Source organism: Phodopus roborovskii, unplaced genomic scaffold (assembly GCF_943737965.1).
Source record: "Phodopus roborovskii unplaced genomic scaffold, PHOROB, whole genome shotgun sequence".
Lineage (NCBI taxonomy): Eukaryota > Metazoa > Chordata > Mammalia > Rodentia > Cricetidae > Phodopus > Phodopus roborovskii.
In genome coordinates, this window is record NW_026126459.1 from 14884532 (window position 1) to 14908729 (window position 24198).

The 24198-nt window shown below is 38.1% G+C and overlaps 2 protein-coding genes across 2 annotated transcripts in view; one reads left to right on the top strand and one right to left on the bottom strand.

Annotated features, from left to right (window-relative positions):
- Positions 1–14930, bottom strand: part of Abcd2 (ATP binding cassette subfamily D member 2) — a 41223-nt gene extending 26293 nt beyond the window's left edge. Inside the window, exons 1-5 of the mRNA XM_051189695.1 lie at positions 13702–14930; positions 11676–11856; positions 6046–6167; positions 1471–1627; positions 699–793 (exon numbers count right to left, since the gene is read on the bottom strand). Of these exons, the coding sequence (XP_051045652.1) occupies positions 699–793; positions 1471–1627; positions 6046–6167; positions 11676–11856; positions 13702–14640 (1494 nt within the window). The 5' untranslated portion in view covers positions 14641–14930. The remainder of the gene's footprint in view (positions 1–698; positions 794–1470; positions 1628–6045; positions 6168–11675; positions 11857–13701) is intronic.
- A 2261-nt stretch (positions 14931–17191) lies between these two features.
- Positions 17192–24198, top strand: part of CUNH12orf40 (chromosome unknown C12orf40 homolog) — a 69457-nt gene continuing 62450 nt past the window's right edge. Inside the window, exons 1-2 of the mRNA XM_051189113.1 lie at positions 17192–17310; positions 21887–22123. Coding sequence (XP_051045070.1) covers positions 17192–17310; positions 21887–22123 — 356 coding nt within the window. The remainder of the gene's footprint in view (positions 17311–21886; positions 22124–24198) is intronic.

Below are 24198 nucleotides of genomic sequence, written 5' to 3' on the forward strand. Positions count from 1 at the left end.
AAACCAGGAGCCAATTAAATATTTTTCTTTTTAAGTTGTCAGTTTACTGACACAATGACTTAAGTACCTAAAACAGCATGTTTGCCATTTTATACTCATCTAAAATGTATGTTTAAATTTCACAAAGTTGTAAAACCTGGGCTATGGGTCTACAACATGCTCTTGGACTTCTTAGCTTTGTGATTAATATGTAAAATAATAAATCAATTATTTTCAACAGAATTAAAAACTAAAGTTGAATCCATGAATCTTCTGATTATTAAAAGTAGAAATTAAAGTTATAAAATGTGCATTAGTAAAGCTGAATTTGATAATGATCTTTGGGGAAATGTAATATTTTTAGAAAGTATGTAAAAGTCTTATAGATTTCTTAACAACTTTTACAAAAAGTTCAAATTCATTTCCAGATATGAATTTCTGATATTTCCTCTTGTTCCCCAAAGCTGCCTTGCATGGTTCTCAGTGCTGTGTAGTTTGATTTTCAACTTGGCACTAAGGCAGCGGAAATCAAAGTTCTCTTTTCTCCCTGCTTTGGGAGGAAGTGACTGCTCTTGCAACTGAGCCACTGTGCGTACCTTTTTGATTTCCCCCTTTCCACACGCTCCTCTCCAAGTATTTAATATAAGGTACATGGATTCTGAGTTGTTTTCTATTAGTGTGAGGCCCAGCAATCAGAAGTTTCTTGGATATCATCTTACTTTGAAGTTCAGCCTGGAAGCCACCACTTCTCCTGCTGGTGTAACTATGGGCACATTTTCACATATGATTCCATGATCCACATCAATAACTGTTCCTGTAATCAAGGAATAGTTTATGTTACAGAGGCTTTCACAAGCTGCTGCTTACTAACTTGAAGAATGGTACAACAGAATGAGCAAACTCAATTTTAAAGAGAAGTCATAGGAAAAAATAAATATACTTGAAGTCAATTTAATACCTTCACTTTTAATCTATTAAGAAAATATTTCTGAGAAAATAATTTTATAATCAAATATCGTTATCTTTATCCTCGCAGACCTAAACTCTATCTGATATAACCTAGCCACACAATTAGAGTCATGCTGTTTTCCTATTTCCTACAAGACAAAAAAAAAATACACTACTAATAGGAAGTGATGTATTTTAATACATAACAAACATTTGGAAACACAGAATAATGAAAAACAATATGGCACTAGCACTAATTCTATTTATTAGTTCAAATTTTAAGAGCAGACAACTCCTTGAGCCACATGTGCTGTCTCCTAACATAATGCAAGCACATTTTCCTGAATATGTCATATTTTCTTCTTATAGCACTATTTGTCCCTGCAATACTAATAAGAGACTGCTGTCTAAATGATGTTTGTTATTTAAATTCTATCTTCTTGTAACCATTAAAATCCATTTTCTAAAGAAGAAACCTTTAGTTCTTTTTGCAAAATGACACTAAACTATAGGGGAAATGTGAAAACACCTGAAGTTAATTACCTTTAATTGCCAGGGTGTCGCTGAGGGTGTCATCTCCACTCTTGCCATGCTTTTCAGGCTCCTGAGTGACGTTTCTCTTATAAATGCCCCTTTTCACTTCATCAAAGACCCAGAACATATTGTATACTCTAGCAGTATAGCCTGCTAGTTCAGTGATCTAAAATCAAGATGTGAAGAGTGAATTAATATAGCCATGACAGATAACTTTAAAATAGTATGTGATATATAAACCTCTTGAGTTGTTGATGAGGATTCTACTTCATTATATATGACAGAAAAAATACATCTGATTACTGAAGCAAACAATAGTAAGAATCTTATTAGGGACAATAAAGGAAGACATTGGTGTAGATTTTGTTGGAGTTGTAAAACAAAAAAATACTGATTTACCTCAGTGCTCAAAAGGAAATGAGAACCTCTCATAATATTAAGGAGTCATAAGGGTCTTTTAGTCACATTTCTGTTCTGCCCACTTAAGTGGAACAATGATCCTTTATATTTGTTTTTGTTTGTTTTTGAGTCAGGACCTCACTGGGCAGCAGCTCTGGCTGGCCTCATACTTACTGAGATCTGCCTGTGCTGCCTCCTAAGTACTGTGATTAAAAGCATGCATTACAATTACCATTCTTTTTCTTTCTCTATGTAAAATAGATCATTAATCTGTGTATGTACCTCTCATGAACCCCTGGGTTCATGCCTCCATACATACACATTTGTATTCAGAAAATTCAAAACAGAACAATGAAAATGAATATGACATTGACTCTATTTATTAGTGAAATATTAAAAAGAAAGTAACTTGTTCAGCCATATCTATGTTGTCTCCGAATACAATCCAAAGTAGTTTCCCTAAATATAAGCAGCATCAATAAGAAGGTGTATTTTTGCCCACATGGATATGAATATATTAAATAGAATAAAATACTTTTTGCCTGATTTATAAATGAATATCCCTGAGCCAAATACTGTCAAAGTTCCTGTTTGAGCAGAGGAATATCTGTGCTAGAGGGCACACATTGTGTAAGTGAGCCCAGTGAGAGGCTTTAGTATAAACCCCACAATTCAGCTTCTTGTCAAGGCGAATATAGCTTCAATGCTCGAGTAAAACTATAAGCTCATGGCATTTTTTTCTAGGACAGATTATGAGATAAGGTGAAATATATTTCTGCTTTAGTCCACAAAGCCCCATAGAAAGATATTGCTCCAGTTCTGCCAGCTGTTGATCTGGGTTAAACTCCTGCTGTTTCCCTATTATGCCAGAACAGCTTGCTATCAGGGGACTGTGAAAGGTAACTTGTCTTATCCCTGTCATTTATCTCAGAGAAAGACCTGGAAAAGTGACACCGATATGCATGCATGTCACAAAAGATGCCTCGTAACCATCATACATAGATTAACACATGGATGCTGGCAGATGGCTGAGAGCTTTGTGTGTAAATTTTAAACTATAATGAGTAGGTGTTAATGTCACAAGCCTTTTGCTCAAGAGAGGGCTTGTAAATTGGCTGTTTATTGATGTACGTTCATTATATAGCCATATAAATGATAACTTTGAAAATGTTATCTGGAAAGAAGTCTTTAGCTCTTATGTAGAGGTAAAGAGAGAGATGGTTTAACAAAACACAGATTTAGAAGAAACTTTTATGTCTTAGTTAAGATTCCTGCTGCTGTGATAAAACACCATGACCAAAAGTGACCTGCAGAGGAGAGGGCTTATTTCATCTTACAACTGCTAGGTCACACTCTGTCACCAAGGGAAGTCAGGGCAGGAACTCAAGGCAGGAAGCTGCAGGCAGGAACTGAAGCAGAGCCAGGCACCATGGAGGGAGGAGTGCTGCTTACAGGTTTGCTCCCATGGCATGCTCAGCCTACAGTCTTATACAACTCAGGACCAACTGCTCAGAAGTGGCAGATGGGACTACTCACCAACAGTGGTGGAGGCCTTCTCACAATCCCTACAACACCCCACAGGATTGCCTACAGCCCAATCTTATTGGAGACATTATTTCAATTAAGTTTCCTTCTTTCCAGATATGTCTGCCCAGCTTTGTGTCAGGTGACATAAACCAAGCAGGCAACTGGGCAAATATAAATATCAGCATAGAAAAAATATCTAAAATAACAGAAACACACACACACACACGGGAAGGGAATGTATAAAAATTAAGAGTAAGCCAGAAGATAAGTGCTTTGGGACACCAGGGGCTTTGTTGTGGAATGTACGATCTTGAGTCGAAGGGGCCTTTTCTCCTCTGCAGCTCTTGGAGAAGGCATGATGACTCCTGTCCTCTCACAGACCACATTGTGCTTTTATGAAGCAAATAGTCTTAGATTCAAGGCATACAAGGGCAAGACAAAAGAAGTCATTTTTATCACTGGATATAATCTAGAATGGTTAAATGGTGATTCCTCTGTGACTTAGCACATTTTAATGTAAGATGGGCATTTTTTTTTTTGGTCTTATTTATTTACTTACTGCTTTTTTTTCCCACTCGAGACAGGCTTTTCTGTATAGCCCTGGCTGTCCTGGAACTCAGTCTATAAATCAGGCTGGCCTTGAACTCCCAAGAGATCTGCCTGCCTCTGCTTTCCAAGTACTGGGATTAAAGGTGTGTGCCACCACTGCCTGGCATCATTTCATTTTAGTAGTAAATATCTTATTGCTTAATAGTAAAGTGAACTATGTGAAACAAAAGCTATCCCCCAAACTGGGTCTCCACATTATTAAAATTACTGTATGAATTTTTGAAAATTGGGTAGTTTTGATAAGTGGTACTGAACTATTTGTTTTATGATGGAAAAAGAATCTAAATCAATAAACCTGTTCTGTAAGAAACTCAGAAACTTTGAAGCTGCATCATACACTGCACTTCAATTAAATTAGGAGATAAATTTGCAAATGTACTTGAGCAATTCATATAGCTGTATGATATGCAAGATTAATTAATAGAATTTTAGAAATGTCTGAATTGAATAGTCTTTTTAATCTTAACCCAGAGGTACCTATGGGTCTTTTGTTGTTGTTTTACTATTTTTTAAAAAATACTTATTAGTCACATAACTGAGTATTAGGATGAATGCTAGAAATGCAAAGATGAGCATGACAGTCCTTGAGATCAGAAAGCTCAGGGTCAGGGACAGGGGAGAGAACCATATTGTGGTAAAGTGATAGAGACAGAGAAGCCCACCCAGGTGCTTCAAAGACCACTAGAAGATGTAGAATCACCTGGTTTTGTTATTCCTGGTGAGACTTCATCAATGAAGGATGAGCAAAGTTTGCAAGATGTATTGAAATGCATTGACCTAAGTACCCCACATTATGAACTTTTAACCCTCTGTAAAATCCTTGTTGCTATCACCTCAATTTACAAGTAAGAAAACAGGGATCCAGACACACATGAGGCTTGGATTTTGAAATGATGAAGCCTGCATGTGAATCAAGCATGGGCTCTAGAGGCCACACAAGAGCGATTCTTTTTTGTTCTACTCATTTAAAAGCAAGTTAAATCATGCTTGTAAGCAGAAATAACTGAACACCTCACTTCAGAGTTGCCATCCTTCAATTCCACTCTTACACATATACCCAAATGATCCACATCCATGCAACAAAGACATCTGTTCAACTATGTTTGTAGTAGCATTATTTCTAATAGCAAGAACCTGGAACCAACCTAGATGCCCCTCAACTGAAGAATGGATAAAGAAGTGGTATATTTACACAATAGAATACTATTCAGAAAAAGAAAAAAAAAAGACAAAAAACAACAACAACAAAAAACAACAACAAACAAAACCAAAACCAAACCAAAACAAATCAAAAACTAAAAAATAATGGAATCTTGAAATTCACAGGCAAATGGATGGAACTTGAAGAAATCATCCTGAGTGAGGTAACCCAGTCACAAAAAGAGGAGCATAGTATGTACCCATATGGATTTTAGACATAAAGCAAAGGATCACTAGCCTACAATTCACACCACCAGAGAAAACTAGGATACAAGGAAGAACTTAAGAGATTCATACAAGGTCCCTTGCAGAAGGGGAAAGGGACAAAATCTCCTGAGCATATTGGGAGCAGGGTTTCAGGCAGTGAGTGGAAAGGGAGTTAGGAGAAAGAGAAGGGGAGGAGAGGAGAACATGTGGGCATGTGGGGCCAGGAAGATTGAGTCGGGGGAGGAATAGAAGAGAACAAAAGAAAAAAAAAAAAAAAAAAGAGATACCATAATGGAGGGAGCCATTATAGGTTTAAAGAGAAAGCTGACTCTAGAGAAATGTTCAGAGACCTACAAGGATGACCCCAGCTGACAATCTGAGCAAAAGTATAGAGGCTATCTTCCCTGATAATGAGATTGATAACTAACTTATATGCTGTCCCATAGTTGCCATTCTTGATCTCAATTATACTCTTGACAAATTTGAGCAGAGAGAAAGAGAGAGAGAGAGAGAGAGAGAGAGAGAGAGAGAGAGAGCAGGAAAAACTGTTTCTAAAATGCTATGTATACTTCATAATTCACACTTTGCTTTATTTTTCAGATGTTTTCATATTTTAAGCAAATTTGCAAGAAATTCAAATACCTCTTTGTATGAAGACATAATTCTTTCAATAGCATCAGCTCCAGAGGCCAATAAATTCCGGGCAGTGGTAAAGGCTTCTGTCCGATCACTAACCATAGCCTGCTTTGGACCATTCTCCAGATCTAAGAAAAAAAATCACAGAAAGATTGAGTTTTTTTCCAAGTATCTGTCTTATTTTATATCAGTTAAATTATGGCTAAAATAACAATATTGTACCACTACCAGCAATTTCCTAGAACTATATCTAATTATTATATATTATTAAATATAGTGAACCCTGTGTATTAACTTTTATTAGAAGCTTCCCTTTGCATTGTTTATTTAGAACAAGAGTTAGCACAACCAAATCTATAGGCAGTAGGCTATTTCCCTTTAGCTTCCTTCAGATCTTTCCTGTATCCAACTTTCCGCTACTATTACACTGTAACTAACTCTCCTGGCATTCTTAATAAAAGGACTAACTTGAGGGAGCTGGAACAATGTCTCTGTGCCATTGGCACAAGGGAAGACCTGAGTTTGGATTCCTAGTACCCACACTTTAAATAGAAACCTGGGCATGGTTTCTTAGCACTGGAGGAGCAGGAGGGTCTCTAGAGCTCACTGGCCAACCAGCATAATTCAATTAGCAGTAGGAGAAGAAGCAGAGGAGGAAGAGGAGGAGGAGGAAAAGGGAAGAGGTTGCTGTTGAGATGGTTCAGTGGGCAAGACTAATACCTGTGTTTGATTCCCTACAACCTACATGATAGGAGAACCAACTCCCCAAAATTGTCTTCTGACCTCCACATGCATAATGTGGTAGGTACATCAGTGCCTGCATTCGTACATAAACACAGACACACACAGAGCAATAAATGTATACATGTAGGATATTTTTACATAATGAAAAATTACTTTGGCTGGGCGGTGGTGGCACACGCCTTTAATCGCAGCACTTGGGAGTCAGAGGCTGGTGGATCTCTGGGAGTGAGAGGACAGCCTGGTCTACCCAGCAAGTGGAAGGGCAGGTTCCAAAGTTACACAGAGAAACTCTGTCTTGAAAACACAACAACAAAAAAATTAAATTAAAAGTAAATAAACATAAAAAATAAAAATGAAGAGTTATCTCAAGAGATGCCTGACATTGACTTCTGATCTTCACACACATGTACACATGCACACATACACCCAAATGCATACATTCACCCACATGCATACATACACCTACATGCAGTCGTACACCCACCTGCATATATGCACAAGCCCATGCAAATGTACATATTACCACATACCCATCTACTTTCAACCTACTAACCAAAATACAAAAATTAACTATGGTATGGTTCCTATAACAGGAATTTGAACTAGTCTGGCTCCCCTAATTTTGATATTTTCCTCCTTTCTCAAACATTTTTCACCCTATAGTTCAGCTGAATCTCTAGCTGTCAGTCCTTTGGAATTTACATACTTGATTTCTTCTCACTATGTAGTTTAGACTGACTTAGTCTTTACACTGTGATCTGGCAACCTCAGCCACCTGAGTTCTAGGACTGTAGTTGTGCAGCACATGCTTGGCTCTAGATATTTTGAAATCTATTTGAATGTGTAATGAGATGTACATAACTAATAGAAAAATACTACGGCATTCATAACCAGCTACATACTGAAACAGTGAATTCACCTGTGAGCTAAAACTAACAGAAGGTTCATTTGGCTGACCATCTAAGCTAATCAGTGGGTTTTTATGAATGTGGGTTAAAAGGGGTTTGACCTTTCACTGGCAACCTCTGTTAAGAACAAGAACAACAACAAAACCATTTGCACAGATGGACAGCGGTTGGTGTGGAATCATAGGTCCAATGTTGCTTTGGTTGATAATGCCTTCTGGGTTTTTATGCTTTTAGCAGCAAAGTAAATATTTTCCCATAGTGTATGACTTTTAAACTGCCAGCAGGTACCATGGAAACAGTGCCAGCAATGATAAGCCTGTATGAACAGTCAACTGTCTGACCTCTCTGACAAGGCCAGATTCCTTAATGTCAGTGGTATAAATCCATGACCTAATATGCTCACCTATTTTATTTATCAGCTCAGCACCTTTGATTTGTCATTGAAGAAACAAATCATTACTAACAAGTTTTCCGCTGTAATGTGTCCTTCCCTTGATACAAAGAGAAGGATGCATAGCCTTAATGATAAATGAAATAAAATACATAGCCTCAAAATAATACACAGCCTTAAAATAAAAAAGAAAATGATGAAACTGAAGACTCAAATGTTTCCATTCCAGTGATTGGCCCATCATCACTGTCAATTTGCAGAGCCAGTTTCAGGGTGGTGACTGTGGCACAGGAGCAATGACAGTATGCCAGGAGTTATACAGTGTCTCCCATCCCCAGCTAACTACACATCTGAATGTAGACAAGCCATGATCTTAGTCTAAAGGTTCTAAGGCCCTCTTCTGATTGGGAAAACAGTATGTTCTAGAAGTAATGTTTTCAACTAAGTATCCAGTCCTACTATGAATGCTTGCTTGACATTGTAAAAGGGTGGCCAAGTAGATCTGCAACAGAGTGGCTGCTTATCTTTTACTTCCTCCAACAAAAATTCTACAGATTTTTTCTCTTAAACAGCCGTACTTCTGATTTCCTAGTCACTTTCAGATCCTTGCTTCTTTAAAACAGCAGAAATGATATCAGCAAATGTCAGAAATTATTTTCTATGAGCAGATGCCATACTAAGTTTTGCATTAACCCTTACGCCAATCCTGCTTCCTCTCCCTATTTTAGATATGAGGAATTTGAACCCCAGAAAAGTGGAATGGCTTTCCCAGGGTCACTTGCAAGCAGAAGAGCTTGCCTTTAAGTTCAAGCACTCGAACTCCAGAGCCCACAAGCTGGGAACATAATAAATGCTGACAAGAGCTGGTCCCTCACTTTTTACTCCTTACAAAGGACTTTTTCAAAGCATGCCAGAACATTATAATTTCACAGAAAAGCTGAATTATGTACATTATTACCCACGTGGTTAAAAAGACTAAGGCCTATAAATATAAGTAGTCTTTCCAAGGCTTAGTTAACTATTACATCAGGCCCAGAATTGCCACACTTCCCTTTTTCTATCTCCATCCCATACCGGTTTCCACTCTATATTACTCATTCTCTTTTCCATTCTTTTCCATTCCATCCATACTTTAAAAGTTTTATTTAAAATTTTTAATTTAGTATCTGTGGGGGGGGGCAAATAGGTATGTGCATGTGAGGATAGATGCTGCCCATGCAGGCCGTAAAAGGATGCCAGATATCCTGGAACTAGGGCTACAAGCATCCATGAGCTACTCAATAGGGATGCTGGGAACTTATCTCTAGTTCCCTATTAGGGCAGCAAGTGCTCTTAACCACTGGACCATTTCTTAAGTCATTGTTTCACCCATTTTTTCACCTTCTTATGCCTTAAAACATATAGTATCATGCAATTATTTTATCTGTTACATAACAGACAACTAAGTGATTGGGACATTTTATATATAATATATAATATATAATGTGTAATGTATATAATATATAACATGTTATGTTATATATTATATAAAAATGTCCACACACACACACACACACACACACACACACACACATATATATATATATATATATATATATATTTGGACAGGGTCTTTCCACATAGACCTAGTTGTCTTGGAATTTGATTTGTAGGCCCCCCTAGGATGTCCTGGAACTCAGAAATGCACTTGCTTCTGGTCCACAGTGCTGGTATTAAAGGCCTGTACCACCACACCCAGCCTTAAGATTTATGACTCTATTAGTGAACATGACATATAATTTCCAGACCTGAAACTTGAAGGTGATATCAGTATCTGACAAAAAATATTTTCACTGCGTGATACAGTATTTTCACTTGTTAAGTCACCAGAGGTCAAATACATTTAGTAGCATGGACACACAGTATACATACAGCAATCTTAAGTTCTACAGACTTTGAAACATTCCTCTCTCCTGTGAGGATCTTACATTGCCCACCTCTGCAAGATAGTCTTTGGAATGAGCCTTGTGTGACATTTGTTTCACTTATAATTCCAACATAAAATGTCCCCTTTCAGCTGGTACAGTCAGATTTGTAGGATTTATTTTTAGACATCTCATTACCTCTTGGTAAGTAAGCTAGTTAGTGTTGTGGCATACATGTTTACTTCTTACTAGCCTCAGTGGGGTTAATTTGTCAACATTAATAGGTACATTTTTTTTTCTATTCTATGTGGATTATACTAGGGTTTTCTAATAAGACCAAACACCGCTAATGGCATTGTATTATAATCTTCTTGTTGGGACTATCTCTAATGTAAAGTCAACATGAAACTTTTGACAAGTTTAAGAGATAACTTTTTAATTTATACTTTGCCATATTTCTTAGCAGAGCCAATCTTGAGAGTATACACTTCTCATTGTCTTCCTTATCACTGTAACCACTCTTTGGAAAAGTAGCTATTTCTTCATGAAAAGATTATGTCTTGAATACTAAGAATTACCTTTTACAATAGAAATTAAAATTTATCTTTTGGTAAATTGGAACACATTAAAGCAATAAAAATCAATGTTCACAGCTTCAATTTGGCAGTTTACTTGTGGAGTATATTCATTATGTGTTTAGTGCTGACCACAAAGAAAGACTGACAAATCACAGATTACTGAAATGAACATATTTAGCTTAATAATGAGTCAAGCTTGACTATTTTTAAATAAAAATTTACAATACTTTGTAAATAATTTACAATACTTCGTGTGTTGAAAATGTTGTGGAAACAGTCATTAGTTCTTTAGGAGATAAAAAGTATGTACTGATTATGTTTTTGCTTTGGACTCCCATTTCTGCTCTGTGCTTGGCTAAATCCTTGAATATGAATCTATGGAAGCTGAAGTCTAACTGCAACCCCTTCATTCCAAACAGTAAAGATCTACGCTTACATTTAGGGAGAGCATTGTAACATTGCCCTTCTTCTTGCCTTTATCTTTCTTAGTTATACTGAAGAAGAAATGTTGATTAAACAAACACTGTTGAAATAAAGATGACATACAATTGGGTAACTGCAGCTTTATATGCCCACCCCACCCAAACATCACCAAATCATGGCCATGGTAAAGCATCTATATTGCTACAAATGGAGAGTCCATTCCACAGCACTTGGATGTGCCTGAAACAGCATTCCTGGTTATCCAATGTAGCTACGCAATTTCCAAATCACAAATCAGGGCAAATTCAGTTACAGGAAATTTATCTGCTTGGTCCATAGGATGTTAAGAACAAAATATGAGGTGTGCTTATGCCACACTCTTTCTAAAGATATGAGTTCATTGTGTGGTAAATATAAACTGAAAATCATTGGGCAATGTAATTGAAATTATTCCATGTGGATTTCCAGAAGCACCATGTCAGGAACCTCCTTGGCAAGGTCCTTTGAGCCTCCTGTTGCTTCTTTCACACTGACTGTCTCATTACTGAACACAGAAAACTACCACTGATTCATAGTACAAATAACTACAGACAATGTCTGTCTATACAGTACACATGGAACATGCAAGGGCATCCTGGAGAGAAACAATGTTAAGCATATACTTAAGATTAAGTGTGAATGTTATTACCACCATCTGCAAAGCCTGTTGCCGTGATAATAGGTATTGCCACCATAATTAGTCCACAGCTGCTCCACACGTATTTCATCAGGAACTGTTCTATCATGATGTACCACAAACGCTTGGACAAAATAAGGTTCATCTGATAAGCTAAAGCCTTGTAACTTTTCTGTAGTTGCTTCATTTCTACCTAAAAAAAGTAAAAAAGATAAGAATTTATCCAGCATGAACTATGGAAATAAATTCTGCAATTACTTAAAGATTCTCTTTAATGATATAGGTATATTGTTTTGCTTTATTTAGCATAGCCATTGTTACTACAATTCTATAACCAATGAATGTAACTAGGTATTAGAATTAGTCATAATATAGTTTACTCTACACTTGTATTATTTAAAAGACCTGTTACCCAGTAAATATATTGTTTGAAACACACATGAATGGGGTAGGAGTGTAGTTCAGTGTTAGAACATTTGTCTATTACTGACATACATGAGGCCTTGGGTCCAATTCTCAACAGTTCAGTGTGTGTTGTGTGTGTGTGTGTGTGTGTGTGTGTGTGTGAGAGAGAGAGAGAGAGAGAGAGAGAGAGAGAGAGAGAGAGAGAGAGAGAGAGAAGAGAGGAAAGAGAATGTTGGCGACATACAGACAGATACAGGGAGGCAAGCAGATACAGCAAGGCAGACAGACAGACAGACAGATACACATACACACACACATGAGAGGGAGAGAGAGAGATACAGACAGACCCCCCCACACACACAGAGTGAGACTGGGGGGCAAACAGAAAGTGAATAGAAACTGACTCATAATTGTGATTTTAAATTTTAAGATGTTAAAACTAGGTAATATTCTACAAAAATATAAATAAGTAATGTTAAACACATATCATTCTAGATAACACTAGTAGTATCTAAAAACACACAAAAATATAATTAGACTACTTTTGAATTGGTTGAATTTCATAGATTTTGTCTTTTAAGCAAGGAATACACTAATTTACATTGAGTTCAGTGACTCAAATATAACAGATTAGCACGGTTAACACAACACCCAAGATCAATTCCAAGTGGGAATAGAGGTCCTAAATTAGTTTTAAACTTTTCTTTGCTACTGAAAAAGAAACAATGATAATTCTTAATGCTTTAAAAAGTACATCACTTTGTTTGGTAAGTAAAATATATCTGTAAGTACTTCATTATACATTGCCAAACCATTGATATTAAGATTTCATATGTTCCACCCATTTGTCATATTTAATATCCTGGAGCAAGTAGAATACGCCACAATTTTATATACCTGGGCTAATTATTTTCCTGTTGAAGATTCATAACATTTAAGAATACCATCGTAGTGTTTCTACCTACCCCCATCCCCTCTAATCTTAGTGTTTACTACTCTACTAGGCAAAAGTTAATTATCTCTGTCAAAAGTACAAGCTCAACACGAACTAAAAATAAAAGACATGCCATTTCACTAGACCTCCCCAATTGTTAAGATTTAGAACACTTTCTTATTGATCAGTCTTGCAACGTTTTCCAAGCTGTTTTCTCTTTGAAAGCAGCTTCCCTCTCTTGAACACAAAAGAACAACAAATAATAGCACCCTCACACCCCTATCATAATCCAAAGAGGTTTACTCGTAGTCCCCAAATATGCATTTTCTTACATGTACATACCTGCTCACCAAATTAATATTTAGGTTATAAAGCCTTTGAGGTCATTTCATTTATATTTAAGTAACCGAGGCTCTGTAGACTCCTTTAAAGAGTACGAAATTTTATTCTCATAAAAAACTTCATAAAACTGTTTAGTTCACTAACAGTTGGTGATTTAAAATGCTAATGGATATATAATATATATTTGTTAATATGTAATAATATATAATATATTCCATTATATGAACAAGATTAGCTGCCAGTGAACTCTAATGCTCAGAAAGTGGGCCTGTCAATGAGACAACAGATGGTATCTAGTAGTGCAGTGGGTGCTTGGACAGTCTCAAGTTTCACCCGTTGCTTTAATGTCTGCCTTACCTTATGTCCTCTGTAGAAGGCAATTTCTTCCACATTGGCTATGATTCTGGAGTGAACATACCGCAGATAGCCTTTCCTATGAGCTTCCTCGGCCACCAGTGTACCAAATTTGGGAGAGCAAGCTTTCAGCACTTTAGCAGTGGCATACACCACAAGTCCTGCTAACAGGGTGGGCCCTATTGGGCTTGCTCCTCTGGATGTAGCAGTCCGGATGAGAGTATAGGAAGTTAGGATTACATCTAAAATAGGTTTGGTAAGGTTGGAATACAAGTGAGCCACAGATTGTGAGAACATCATAATGTCTTCAGTAAGGGACTGGTCCGGGTTGGCCAGCCTCCCGTCCATATTTATCACCTTATAGTAAGTCTGATTTGCAAAATAGGTTTCATAGGCATGGTCTACCAAGCGAGTTCTGAAGGCCAGAGCCAGTTTGCACTCCAGGTACCTGATAGCACTGTTGACAAAGGTGGCAGGGATGGCAATCATAAGCCACTTGATTAATTTGATGATGAAACTCCGAGGCTTCTTTTCCACGATGCTTTTCACGATTTTTCCATCCAGACCAGCCACATAGATAGAAAGAAATGTTCTTGAAATGAGAGCCACCGAGTGGAGGCAGAGCCATGCTGTTTCAGTGGTCACAAGTTTTGGAAAGAGGATTTTCCGAAGTTCTAGTAGCTGTTTGAAAAATTCTGCATTCAGTCCGGGCGCAGGCTTTTTACAGCCGATCTCTGTGCAATGCAGTATTTCTCTGTTCTCTGTAGGAGGGTAAGCGGCTGCTTCTTCCTTCCTGTGGCCAGACTGCTTTAAACGCTTGCCAATGATGGGATAGAGGGTTTTCAGAGCATATGCCGCAGCCACCAGGCAGGCAGCCCTCTTAGCAGCACCGGATTTGGTCCATTTCACCCGGTAGGCTGCTGCATTTAGCATATGTATCATTTTCCCAGCCACACGGATGAGTTTCTTTTAAAAGAATTTGGTTTAAAAGCTCATGCTCCGCGGAAAGCCCAGCAAACGTTTCAGAAAACCCCACCGCCTCCCATGCTCTTCAGCCTGTCTCCTCTACTCTTATTTTGTTCTTCAGTGACGGATGCAGCAAAGCTCAAACTCCACCGCATCTACTGGGGGCAAGCCTCTCACCAGGCAGAGCTGGCCAGGCTCCTCCCCTGGGCTCCTCATTGGCTGCGAGGGCGGTGAGACCCTGGAGTCCTTGCCTCTTCCCTTTGAACCTTAAAAATGAAGACAGAGCCCAAACGAATTCTATCCTTAAACAGGGGTTCAGAGAGTTAAACATCTATTTCTGGAGAGGTCGAATCAGGTCAGCTGCTGCAGAACAAACCTTGCCTTTGAGCTACTGAGCATGCTCAGCGTCACTTAGAAACCCTCAGAAGTTTCAGAATATACATCCCGTTTCTAAGATTTCCTTCCACAAGGGGAAAGGGCAAGCGGATAGCAAGGTTTGCAGGCGCTTTAATGAGCCTAGAAGAAACAGAGAGAGGAGGGTGGAGACGCAAGAGGGTTAACTTAACGGGCCCTGGGAGAGGAGTCAGGCAACAGAGTGATAAGCGCTAGAGTCACAAAACAAAAGTAGCAAAGGCAGATCCTTGAGAATGTTTTGTTCCGAAACGTGTTTCCACCCCACTCCCCGAGTGCCCTTGCTTCCGTTTTCTCAAATATTCCCAGAACCTATTAGACAGATTGTGACCGAGGCTTTCCCTTGTAAATAAACTGGAGGCAAAGTGTGATTACAGAAGAGTTACCTGCTACACTCCGAGCCCTTCTCCCCCACTCTCCCATGCAATAACTTGTCTTGATAATAAAAATCTTCTTGCTCTGTGATTGTCATGTTTAGTCATGTTGGCCTTATACACATTTGTTTACAAAGTGCCTTTAAAAATTCCCTTGAGTTTTTATTTGGAGGTAATGTCGCCCTATAATAAGAATTTAATCAGCTGGGAATTGAGCTGGAATTAGATGATGAAAAAGGCTTTTTGGGACACATTTCAAGACTTTCCCTCCTCCCCCACATTTTTCTTTAGGCTTAGAGGCTTCTTATGAATATTTTTGCTTTTTGATAAAAAAATTAAGAATTATTTAGCAATTATTCACAATCCTAGTAAAATAGTTAATAGTCAAGCAAAACTTTTCATATTTAAAAATATGAAGGTTGTTTTTAAAGGCAAAGCAAATGTGGTTTTGCATGATTGATCTCTTTTCTACCCCTTTCTCCTGTCTTCCCAACAACTAGCTTGAACTTCTACTTATCCTGAAGGTGTTAACATTTAAGTTAGATCACAGCATGGCAAGTTAGAACTGCCAATTTTAACCAGCTACATGTTATACTACCCTTAAGCTAAGAATCCTTTCATACACAAGTGTGCAAACCTCAGTGCTAGATTATGTGCCCCAATGTTGAGTGACCTTCATTGTTCAGTTAGTCATGAACCAAAGAATTCTAAGAATGTTTCTTTAAATAGTATTTGTTTAAGCTCTTTGCTATACATGTATTACTTCTAAGAATTGCTATACAAAGATTTTTTGTTTATATTCAACTCAACAGATTTACCGATACATGAGTGAGAAATACATGCCCTCATCTTGGTATTTGATCATATTAGCCCCACACTCAACCACACAATTTAGACTTTCTGGACTGCCAATGAATACAACTACAGCAATATCTCCTGCACCTAAAGTTCAGGGAACATCAAGGTGGCAGAGCCAGGAGAATGCAAAAGCCACAGGACCAGAAAAATGGGCAGTAAGAATATGTCTCCTGGAAATAATGGGGAAGCTTTACTCAAGATCTGTTAGCTTTGCATCTGCTTCAGTGGGATCTGAACAAACCCAATACCAACATGCTAATGTGGAAGTGGAATCCTCAAGGGGGCCCTATCCCTAGACAAAGAGTGACAGGCAACTAAGGAGAGCTGAGAGAGGGAGGAATAATCTTCCCCAGGGATGAGCTCCTTAGCTGTTTTTCCAATACTGAGTGCTCAGCCCTGAAAACATATACATTCAAGCAACACTAACTGTAGGCATGTGTTTGTGTGTGTAACAATAACAATTAAAGAAAAAGAAGTTATAAATTTGAGAGGCAGCTGGGGAACATAGTAGAGTTTGGAGGGAAGAAAAGTTTGATGGGAATATATACTTATATTTTAATTTAAAAAATTAAAAGTTAAAAAAAGAGACCTTCCTGGGCTATTCTGTGGCTTGGTGACAAAGTGCTTACATAGCATGCTTGATGCTTTGAGATTGTTGGGTCACAACACGGGGAAGGGGTTGATTTTCTAAGCCCATGTGTGAAGATCACTGAGTTATAATGGTTATTGAAAAAATACTTTATTTCTTGGATCATTCTATCAGTATGTGGAAAATAAGCCTGTTTTACATGCACAAAACTGAATCATTTATATCATGTCTCCTGGTAGCTAAAGATAGATGAGTTAACTGTCATTGGACAGGACAAGGGCCAGTTTATACTCAAATGGGGGTAAAGGCAGGATGTTCATTCAGGCTGGATGCCAAGGTTACAGGGCACCTTGCAGTGAAGGAAGTAGCTTGCATCGTTGATAAACAAGAAGCAGCCATTTCAGAAAAGGGACAGTAAGCAGGACATATAGGTCGAAAGAACACTAGAGATGTAAATACTACAGCAGCTAGCTGTAGTAGGAAGATGTGTGGTCTGAATAAGAATGGCCCCCATAGACTCATGTATTTGAGTGCTTGGTCACCAGGGAATGGCACTGGTAGGAGGTGTGGCCCTGTGGGGGAAGTGTGTCACTGGGGATGAGCTTTGAGGTTTCAAATGCTCAAACCAGGCCCAGCCTCCCTCCCTCTTCCTGTTCCCTTGGATCTGAATGGAGAACTCTCAGCTCTGTCTCCAGCACCATGTGTCACTGTTCTTCCCACCATTATGATAATGGACTGAACCTCTGAAACTACAAGTCAACCCCAATTAAATGTTTTCCTTTATATGAGTTGCCACGGCCATGGTGTCTCTTCACAGCCATAGAAACCCTGACTAAGACAGCAGGCCTGGTAATGAATAATTTGGGGTATAGTGGGTAAGATACTTGTAGACGAATCCGAAGAACCGTGGTACAAGGGAGGTTGAAGGTCAGTAATTAGAATTATGAAAAAGGTCAGTGTGTGATTTGACTTGAGGGTGGTGAGCCAGTTTAGCACATACCTATGATAATTTAAATCCCACTGTTATCCTTCATGCTGCACTGCTCCAAATAGGGGCGGGTGAGTCCTAAGATTTAAGACCAGGTTCAGGGCTTCAGACAAGGGCAAAGAAAGGATTCTGTGTGAGAGGAAAGGAGACAGAAAATGTGTCACAAAACATCCCAGTCAACAATGGACCACATTTATGTGGTCCTGTGAAAAATGAAGAACTGAAAATTTCCCAATTGCCTATTGACATTACAGCCATAAATGTCATAGCACAAAGCATTGCTTGTGTATTCAAAACCATGATGTGGCAAAGTGACTGTACTCCTGAATATAATAAAACATAAATGCCATATATTTGTTTATTATGATGTTACTGCTTCACATGTCTATTATACTATTTTAATTGTTGTTTTGCAGGGTATGCCTGATGGTTTAAAATGGCTTATTATAAAACAGCATTCTATGCTATACCACTGGCAGTTCCACACTTCTCATGTTAATTGCATCTCTTAGTTATTTGCTTCAAGAGAACATGCATTATAACTTATCCATTCTAACTAGTTTTGTGCTAGTACACTTTATGTTTGACCTATGTTAAAACCATCTAAAATGAGTGCTCAAAATTTATTCTCATTGTTAAACAATGCATGGTTACATATTCTTTTAAAGGAAGGCATTAAGATTGCATGTAGTTGGTTGTTTTTACTTTTTGCTCTTTGACTCTTTTGGAGGACCCACCAATCAGGTCCCACATAAACACACACACATACACACACACACATACACACACACACACACACACACACACACACACACACACACACGTCTTATTTTTACTTATAAATGTCCCACCTTAGCTTGGCTTGCTTCTATCTATGTTAAATTAACTTAACATAAATTATCCCCATCTATCTTTATTTTATTATTTTACATGTTGATCCCAGTTCCCTCTCCCTCCCTCCTTCCCTCCCTCCCTTTTACCCTCTCTGCCCCCTCACATACACCCCGACCACCCTCCCCTCCCATCCCCCCATCCCAGTTCCACAAGGGCAATGCCATCCAGGTGGGGTCATGTAGATCTGACAGGTCCTTTGAAGTAGGGACTAGGACTTCTCTCCTGTCTCTAGGTTAATGGAATATCCCTCCATGGGGGATATGTTAGCAAGGTCCTTTTGTGCACCAGGGATACATCCTGGCTCCACTGTCTGAGGTCCCTTAGACTGCTCAGTCCTTCTGGCTGAGACCCATATTCAGGGGGGCCTGAGTCAGTCCCATGCTGGCTTCCCAGCTATCAGTCTGGGGGGCTAACAATTTGAGCATCCGTGGAGATGCTACTACCATAAATGCCCTTCCCGGAGAGTGAGATCAATAACTAAATTATCAATGGAGCCTTCATCTAATACCTGTTGGAAACAGAAGCAAACACCCATACCTAAACACCGAGTCAAACTAGAACCCAGATGCAGATGGAGAGGACAAGACCAGGTTGCAGAAACACATAGAGACAGCTGACCTGAACAAGGAGGAGCTAACAGGCCCCCATCTATCTTTTGCCTCTGGGCTTTCTCCTTTTCTTACTTCTGTGTATCTTACTTTCATTTTTACTCTGGCTGGGTGGGTGGTTGGCTCCTAGCACTCTTCTCTCCTTGTTCTTTCTCCTTGATCTTTTCTTCCTTTCTGTCTGCCTGCCAACCCTGTCTATTCTTTCTCTTTCTTTGATAGTGACCATTTTGCTCTTTATTAGACCAATTAGGTGTTTTAGACAGGCAAAGTAACATAGCTTCACAGAGTTAAACAAATGCAATATAAAAGAATGCAACATCTTTGCATCATTAAACAAATGCTTCACAGAATAAACAAATGTAGCACATTTTAAATTAGTATTCCAAAACAATTGCTAGATGGTTTCTTTTATTTTTTCTTTTATTTTTTATATTGGTAGTAAGCAATTAAAGCAAAGAGAAGGTTAATTTTAGTTTGAATTCCAAACTAGGAGAGAAAAAGGAAGTGAAAAAAAATCACTTGGTATCATAACATTATTAAATTTCCACTAAAGCATCTGAACTTTATATAATTTCATATGGGAAATATGAAAATTTTCTCAAGGGATAAATAATCTGAGAAAAATACTTGACATTCATTTAAAAAAATCTATAAATGCAAGAGGTTGGGGAGATGGCTAAGCAGTTAAAATCATTTGTTCTTGCAGAGGAACCAGGTTCCTAGCACCCATGTGGTGACTCACTACTATCTGTAACTCCATTTCTAGGGGATTCTATGTCACCTTATGGTCTCTGAGAGTATTCAGGCTTGAAAGTGGTATACACACACACATATACAGGCAAAACACCCATCACAGAAATGAAATTTTAAAATATATTTAAATTTTTTAAAAATGCAGTAATTAAATCACTCTGCTCTAAAAAGTGTGATATTCTCTTGCTCTAAAAATTGTGATATTCTCATGGCTCACCAATATTAAGAGCATAATTAGAAATAATATATATGTATTACATATACATATATATTCCATATAAATATAACACATATATGTATTACATATACATATATAATGTTTCATAAAGTATGAACATCTAATGAAGAGAACTATATGTAGATAAATATATGATGCATTTTGTAGTTCCATTATAAATCAGCAATCTTGAGAAATAAAAGATAAATTATTTGTTTTTAGAAGTTGAAAGGGTTTTTTTCTCAATAATAATAAAAAATAATATCTTATTTGTACAACATTTTCTTGAATTGTCTTCAAACTGAAAGGATTACCTAATTGATATGTTGGTCCTTGAATAGTGGTGTTTAGGTGTTTAAACTCTATGTATCAATTATGATAGCCTTACTTATTGAAGTCATAAACAATATTGATGATAACATCTTAAATCAACATTTCATCTATGCCCATGTTCCTATGGAGATACTATTTTTTATGAAGGAAAACCTGGCAATATCTTGTCTAAGTCTGTGTTTTAACATTAATCTCTAGTTCTGGCAATATCTTGTCTAAATCTGTGTCTTAACATTAATCTCTAGTCTGGTTCACACTCCCACTGCACCCTTGTGACAGAGCAAAACAGCGACTCTAGTCAGAGAGAAGTAATTTATCTAGGTTCAGTCCTTCACTCTCCTTAGCAAACAAGCAACGTTTTTGTGTATCTTCAAGCAAAAGCAAAGCAAAAAAACAAAACAAACAAACAAACAAAAAAAAACCCAAAAACCAAAAAACAAAACAAAAACCAAAACCCCAAAACAAAACAAAACAAAAAAACAATGTATTAGCTAAAACAAACAAACAAACAAAACTTTTTGTTATTTGCGAAGTTTTAGGACATAAGTAGAAGATAGATTGCACGTCCATTGTTCCTGCCTTTACTGCATGGTCAACTAAAAATAGACATTCCATGATTTTTCTGAAATGTTGAATTCACCTGTTTTGATTCAATTACATATACAATTTGGTTTTTGTTTCAAAAGTTAGGATTGTTATTAAAGAAGATGCATTTATTCTAGGTACTATCTTTTAACTTAGATAAGTATCTATTTGACGCTTTTTCTGGAAAAAAAATTCCCAATTTGAAAAAATTACTTTGTGCATTTATTCGGGACAAGAAACTTCTTATTTTTAACCCAAACATTATGATTTGGAAGAGAAAAGTTTTGTGAAGACCACAAAAACCACACAGAAATGAACAGAAAAATCCAATTTTTGTTTTGGGATTTTGTTATTGTTGCCCAGAAAGGACTGTAAAGTCTTAGGACTTTTACAGCCAATTAAAGCTCCATAAAGCTCTTTGAGGGACTCACAAAACGTACCCAACAGTTAAATTTGTCCTGTGTGGTGTTTCCTCTCAACAATGTATTCTAAATATTAAAAAAAAAAAAAAAGGTACTGCAAACTCAAGTCAAGAAATTGGGCACTGTGTGACGAGTTTGAATGGCAATGTCACCTCCGCACCCAGGTATCTGTAGATATCTGATATCCAAGTCTGCCCTGTGAGCTGGTGGCCCAGCACAGAAACAGATGGAAAGCGGGGCAACTATGGACGCCTGGCCGGAAGCGCACGAGGGGAACCTGGTGCCACACCGGAAGGCGCTCTCGCGCAGTGGCTGTAGGGAGAAGCCCAGGCTGCTATGTGGATGGTGGGCTCTCCGTGTGCGAACTTAAGAGTGTGAGCTGCGAGGATCCAGCACGGGAAGAGATGAACTGGGTCGGGGGCTCACGGTAAGGTATGCGCTCAGGTTGAGAGCGAGCCAGCCTTGTCCTGGAGTACAGCCGTGGTGGGCATGGAGTACGCCATCTTCCTAGGCCTCTGAGCAAGGCCACAGGCTTCCCTGGTAGATGCCAGGATGGATCCTACAGAACTGGTTCCCCCTCTCCACGGGGTTCTCTGAGGAACCTCAGTGGGCAGGGTGAGGTTCCTGCTGTATTTCCTAGCCACCCTCCTCTGGTGAGGACCTCTGAGCATGGGATACAGTCTACACACGAATTTCAAAACACCCCATACCCAGTTGTACTTCTATATGGCAAGGCAGCAGTTTTACCATATTTTCAAATTATAGTTAAAAATATTTATTATTATTATTATCAGCTTTGTTTATTTGTCTCACTATTGAACCTAGGCTGACCTGGAACTCAATAATCCTACTACTTCAGCTTCTGAAGAGCTGGGTTCACAGGCATGTGCTACAATGCCCAACTCATAGCTTATTTTTTAAAAGACAAACACAGTGAAAACGTAGCTTGAATGAAGAGAATTTATAATTTTTTCTTATATTCTGGATTAATGGCAAAAATATTCATTATAAATTCACAATTTATTTTTGTTACTGTTCATTATTTGATATTTATATATGATACATATTTGATATATGTATATAATTATATATATTATATACATATGTATGTATATATATATATCACAGATTTCAGGATAGCAGATATTCATATAAAACATTGAGGAATTTTATAGGAGGAAAATGACTAGTAATTTTAATAGTGGCACCTCTGTTGAATATGTTAGCATTGTATTTTAGAAATGTACATGTTTTAAAATGGGTGTGATGACCCATGGTGGTAATTCCCTGCAGAGTGGCCATGGTGAGAGGGTGTTCACTAATTTCAGGTCAAAAATACCATCTCAAAAGGCAAAACAGGGACCTTGAGATGGCCCAGCATGCAAAGATGTTTGTCATACAAGCCTGATGACCCAAGTCTAATCCCTGGAAACCCCACATGGTAAAAGGAGAGAAATAAGTAAGGAAAAGTTGTGCTGGGATCTTCACACACAGGATGTATGTTGTGTGACAAAACTTTTCCTGGGGAGACACAACACACAGGCCTACTTACCTCAGATAAGGAGCCCATGTCAGACCAAAGCACAGAATTGTACTTGGTAAACCAATTAATTTTATTGGTGTTTCTTTCAAGAATATGGGTGAGAGGTTACTTACAGGAGCAGAGCTGGCTCAAAGACAACTGAGTCACCAAAGCCCGCCCCAGCATAGGTGACAGCCCCCCAAATTGGAAACCTATAGGGTGCTGCATAGCCTGCAGGCCGATAAACAGGTTGCAGAGTGTCCTTTCCAAGTGTTCCAGTCTAATTCTGTTCCAGTCAGCTGGTCTGGTCTAAGGTACTTTGTTTCAGCTTGTCTTATTTACTGGTGAATATGGTCAGTTTCAAGGATTTCCTGGAGCTATTTCAGGTTGTTTCTCTTTAGGCTTGAAGAGGTTCTGAAGCTGGATAGTATCTTTCAATTTTGAATAGATAGTATGTTTTCAATCTTGGATGGCTAGTATGTTTCAATTTTAGATGGCTAGTATGTTTCAATCTTTGATAGTATGTTTCAATTTTGGAAGAAACTGCTACACAACAGTGTGGCAGGTGTATGTTTACACAATACCCACAAATAAGTAAACAAACTAATGTAAAACAAGACAAATCAGTCTGGTTTATTCTGGCTAGCATTCTACTAGCATACCTTCACTTTAGAGAAAGGTGGAAATGTACTTACTGGCTTCAGTAGGATATAGCTGATTCATGACTATAATGGAATATATTAAAATTTGTCTTTCTTTAAAGTGAGTATTAATGGCCTGAAGCTCAAGCTCCAGGGGAGTAAACACCCTCTTCTGGATTCCACAGATACCTGCACTCATGTGTACATATACATTATTTAAAATAATATATATTAAATATGACACAGAAGTTTTAAAGACCCCAGTGCTACCAAAGTGCAGGCATTACTGTCATATCATGAACTTTTCAGCTATTTTGAAGTTGCTTTAGTTGCTGCTGG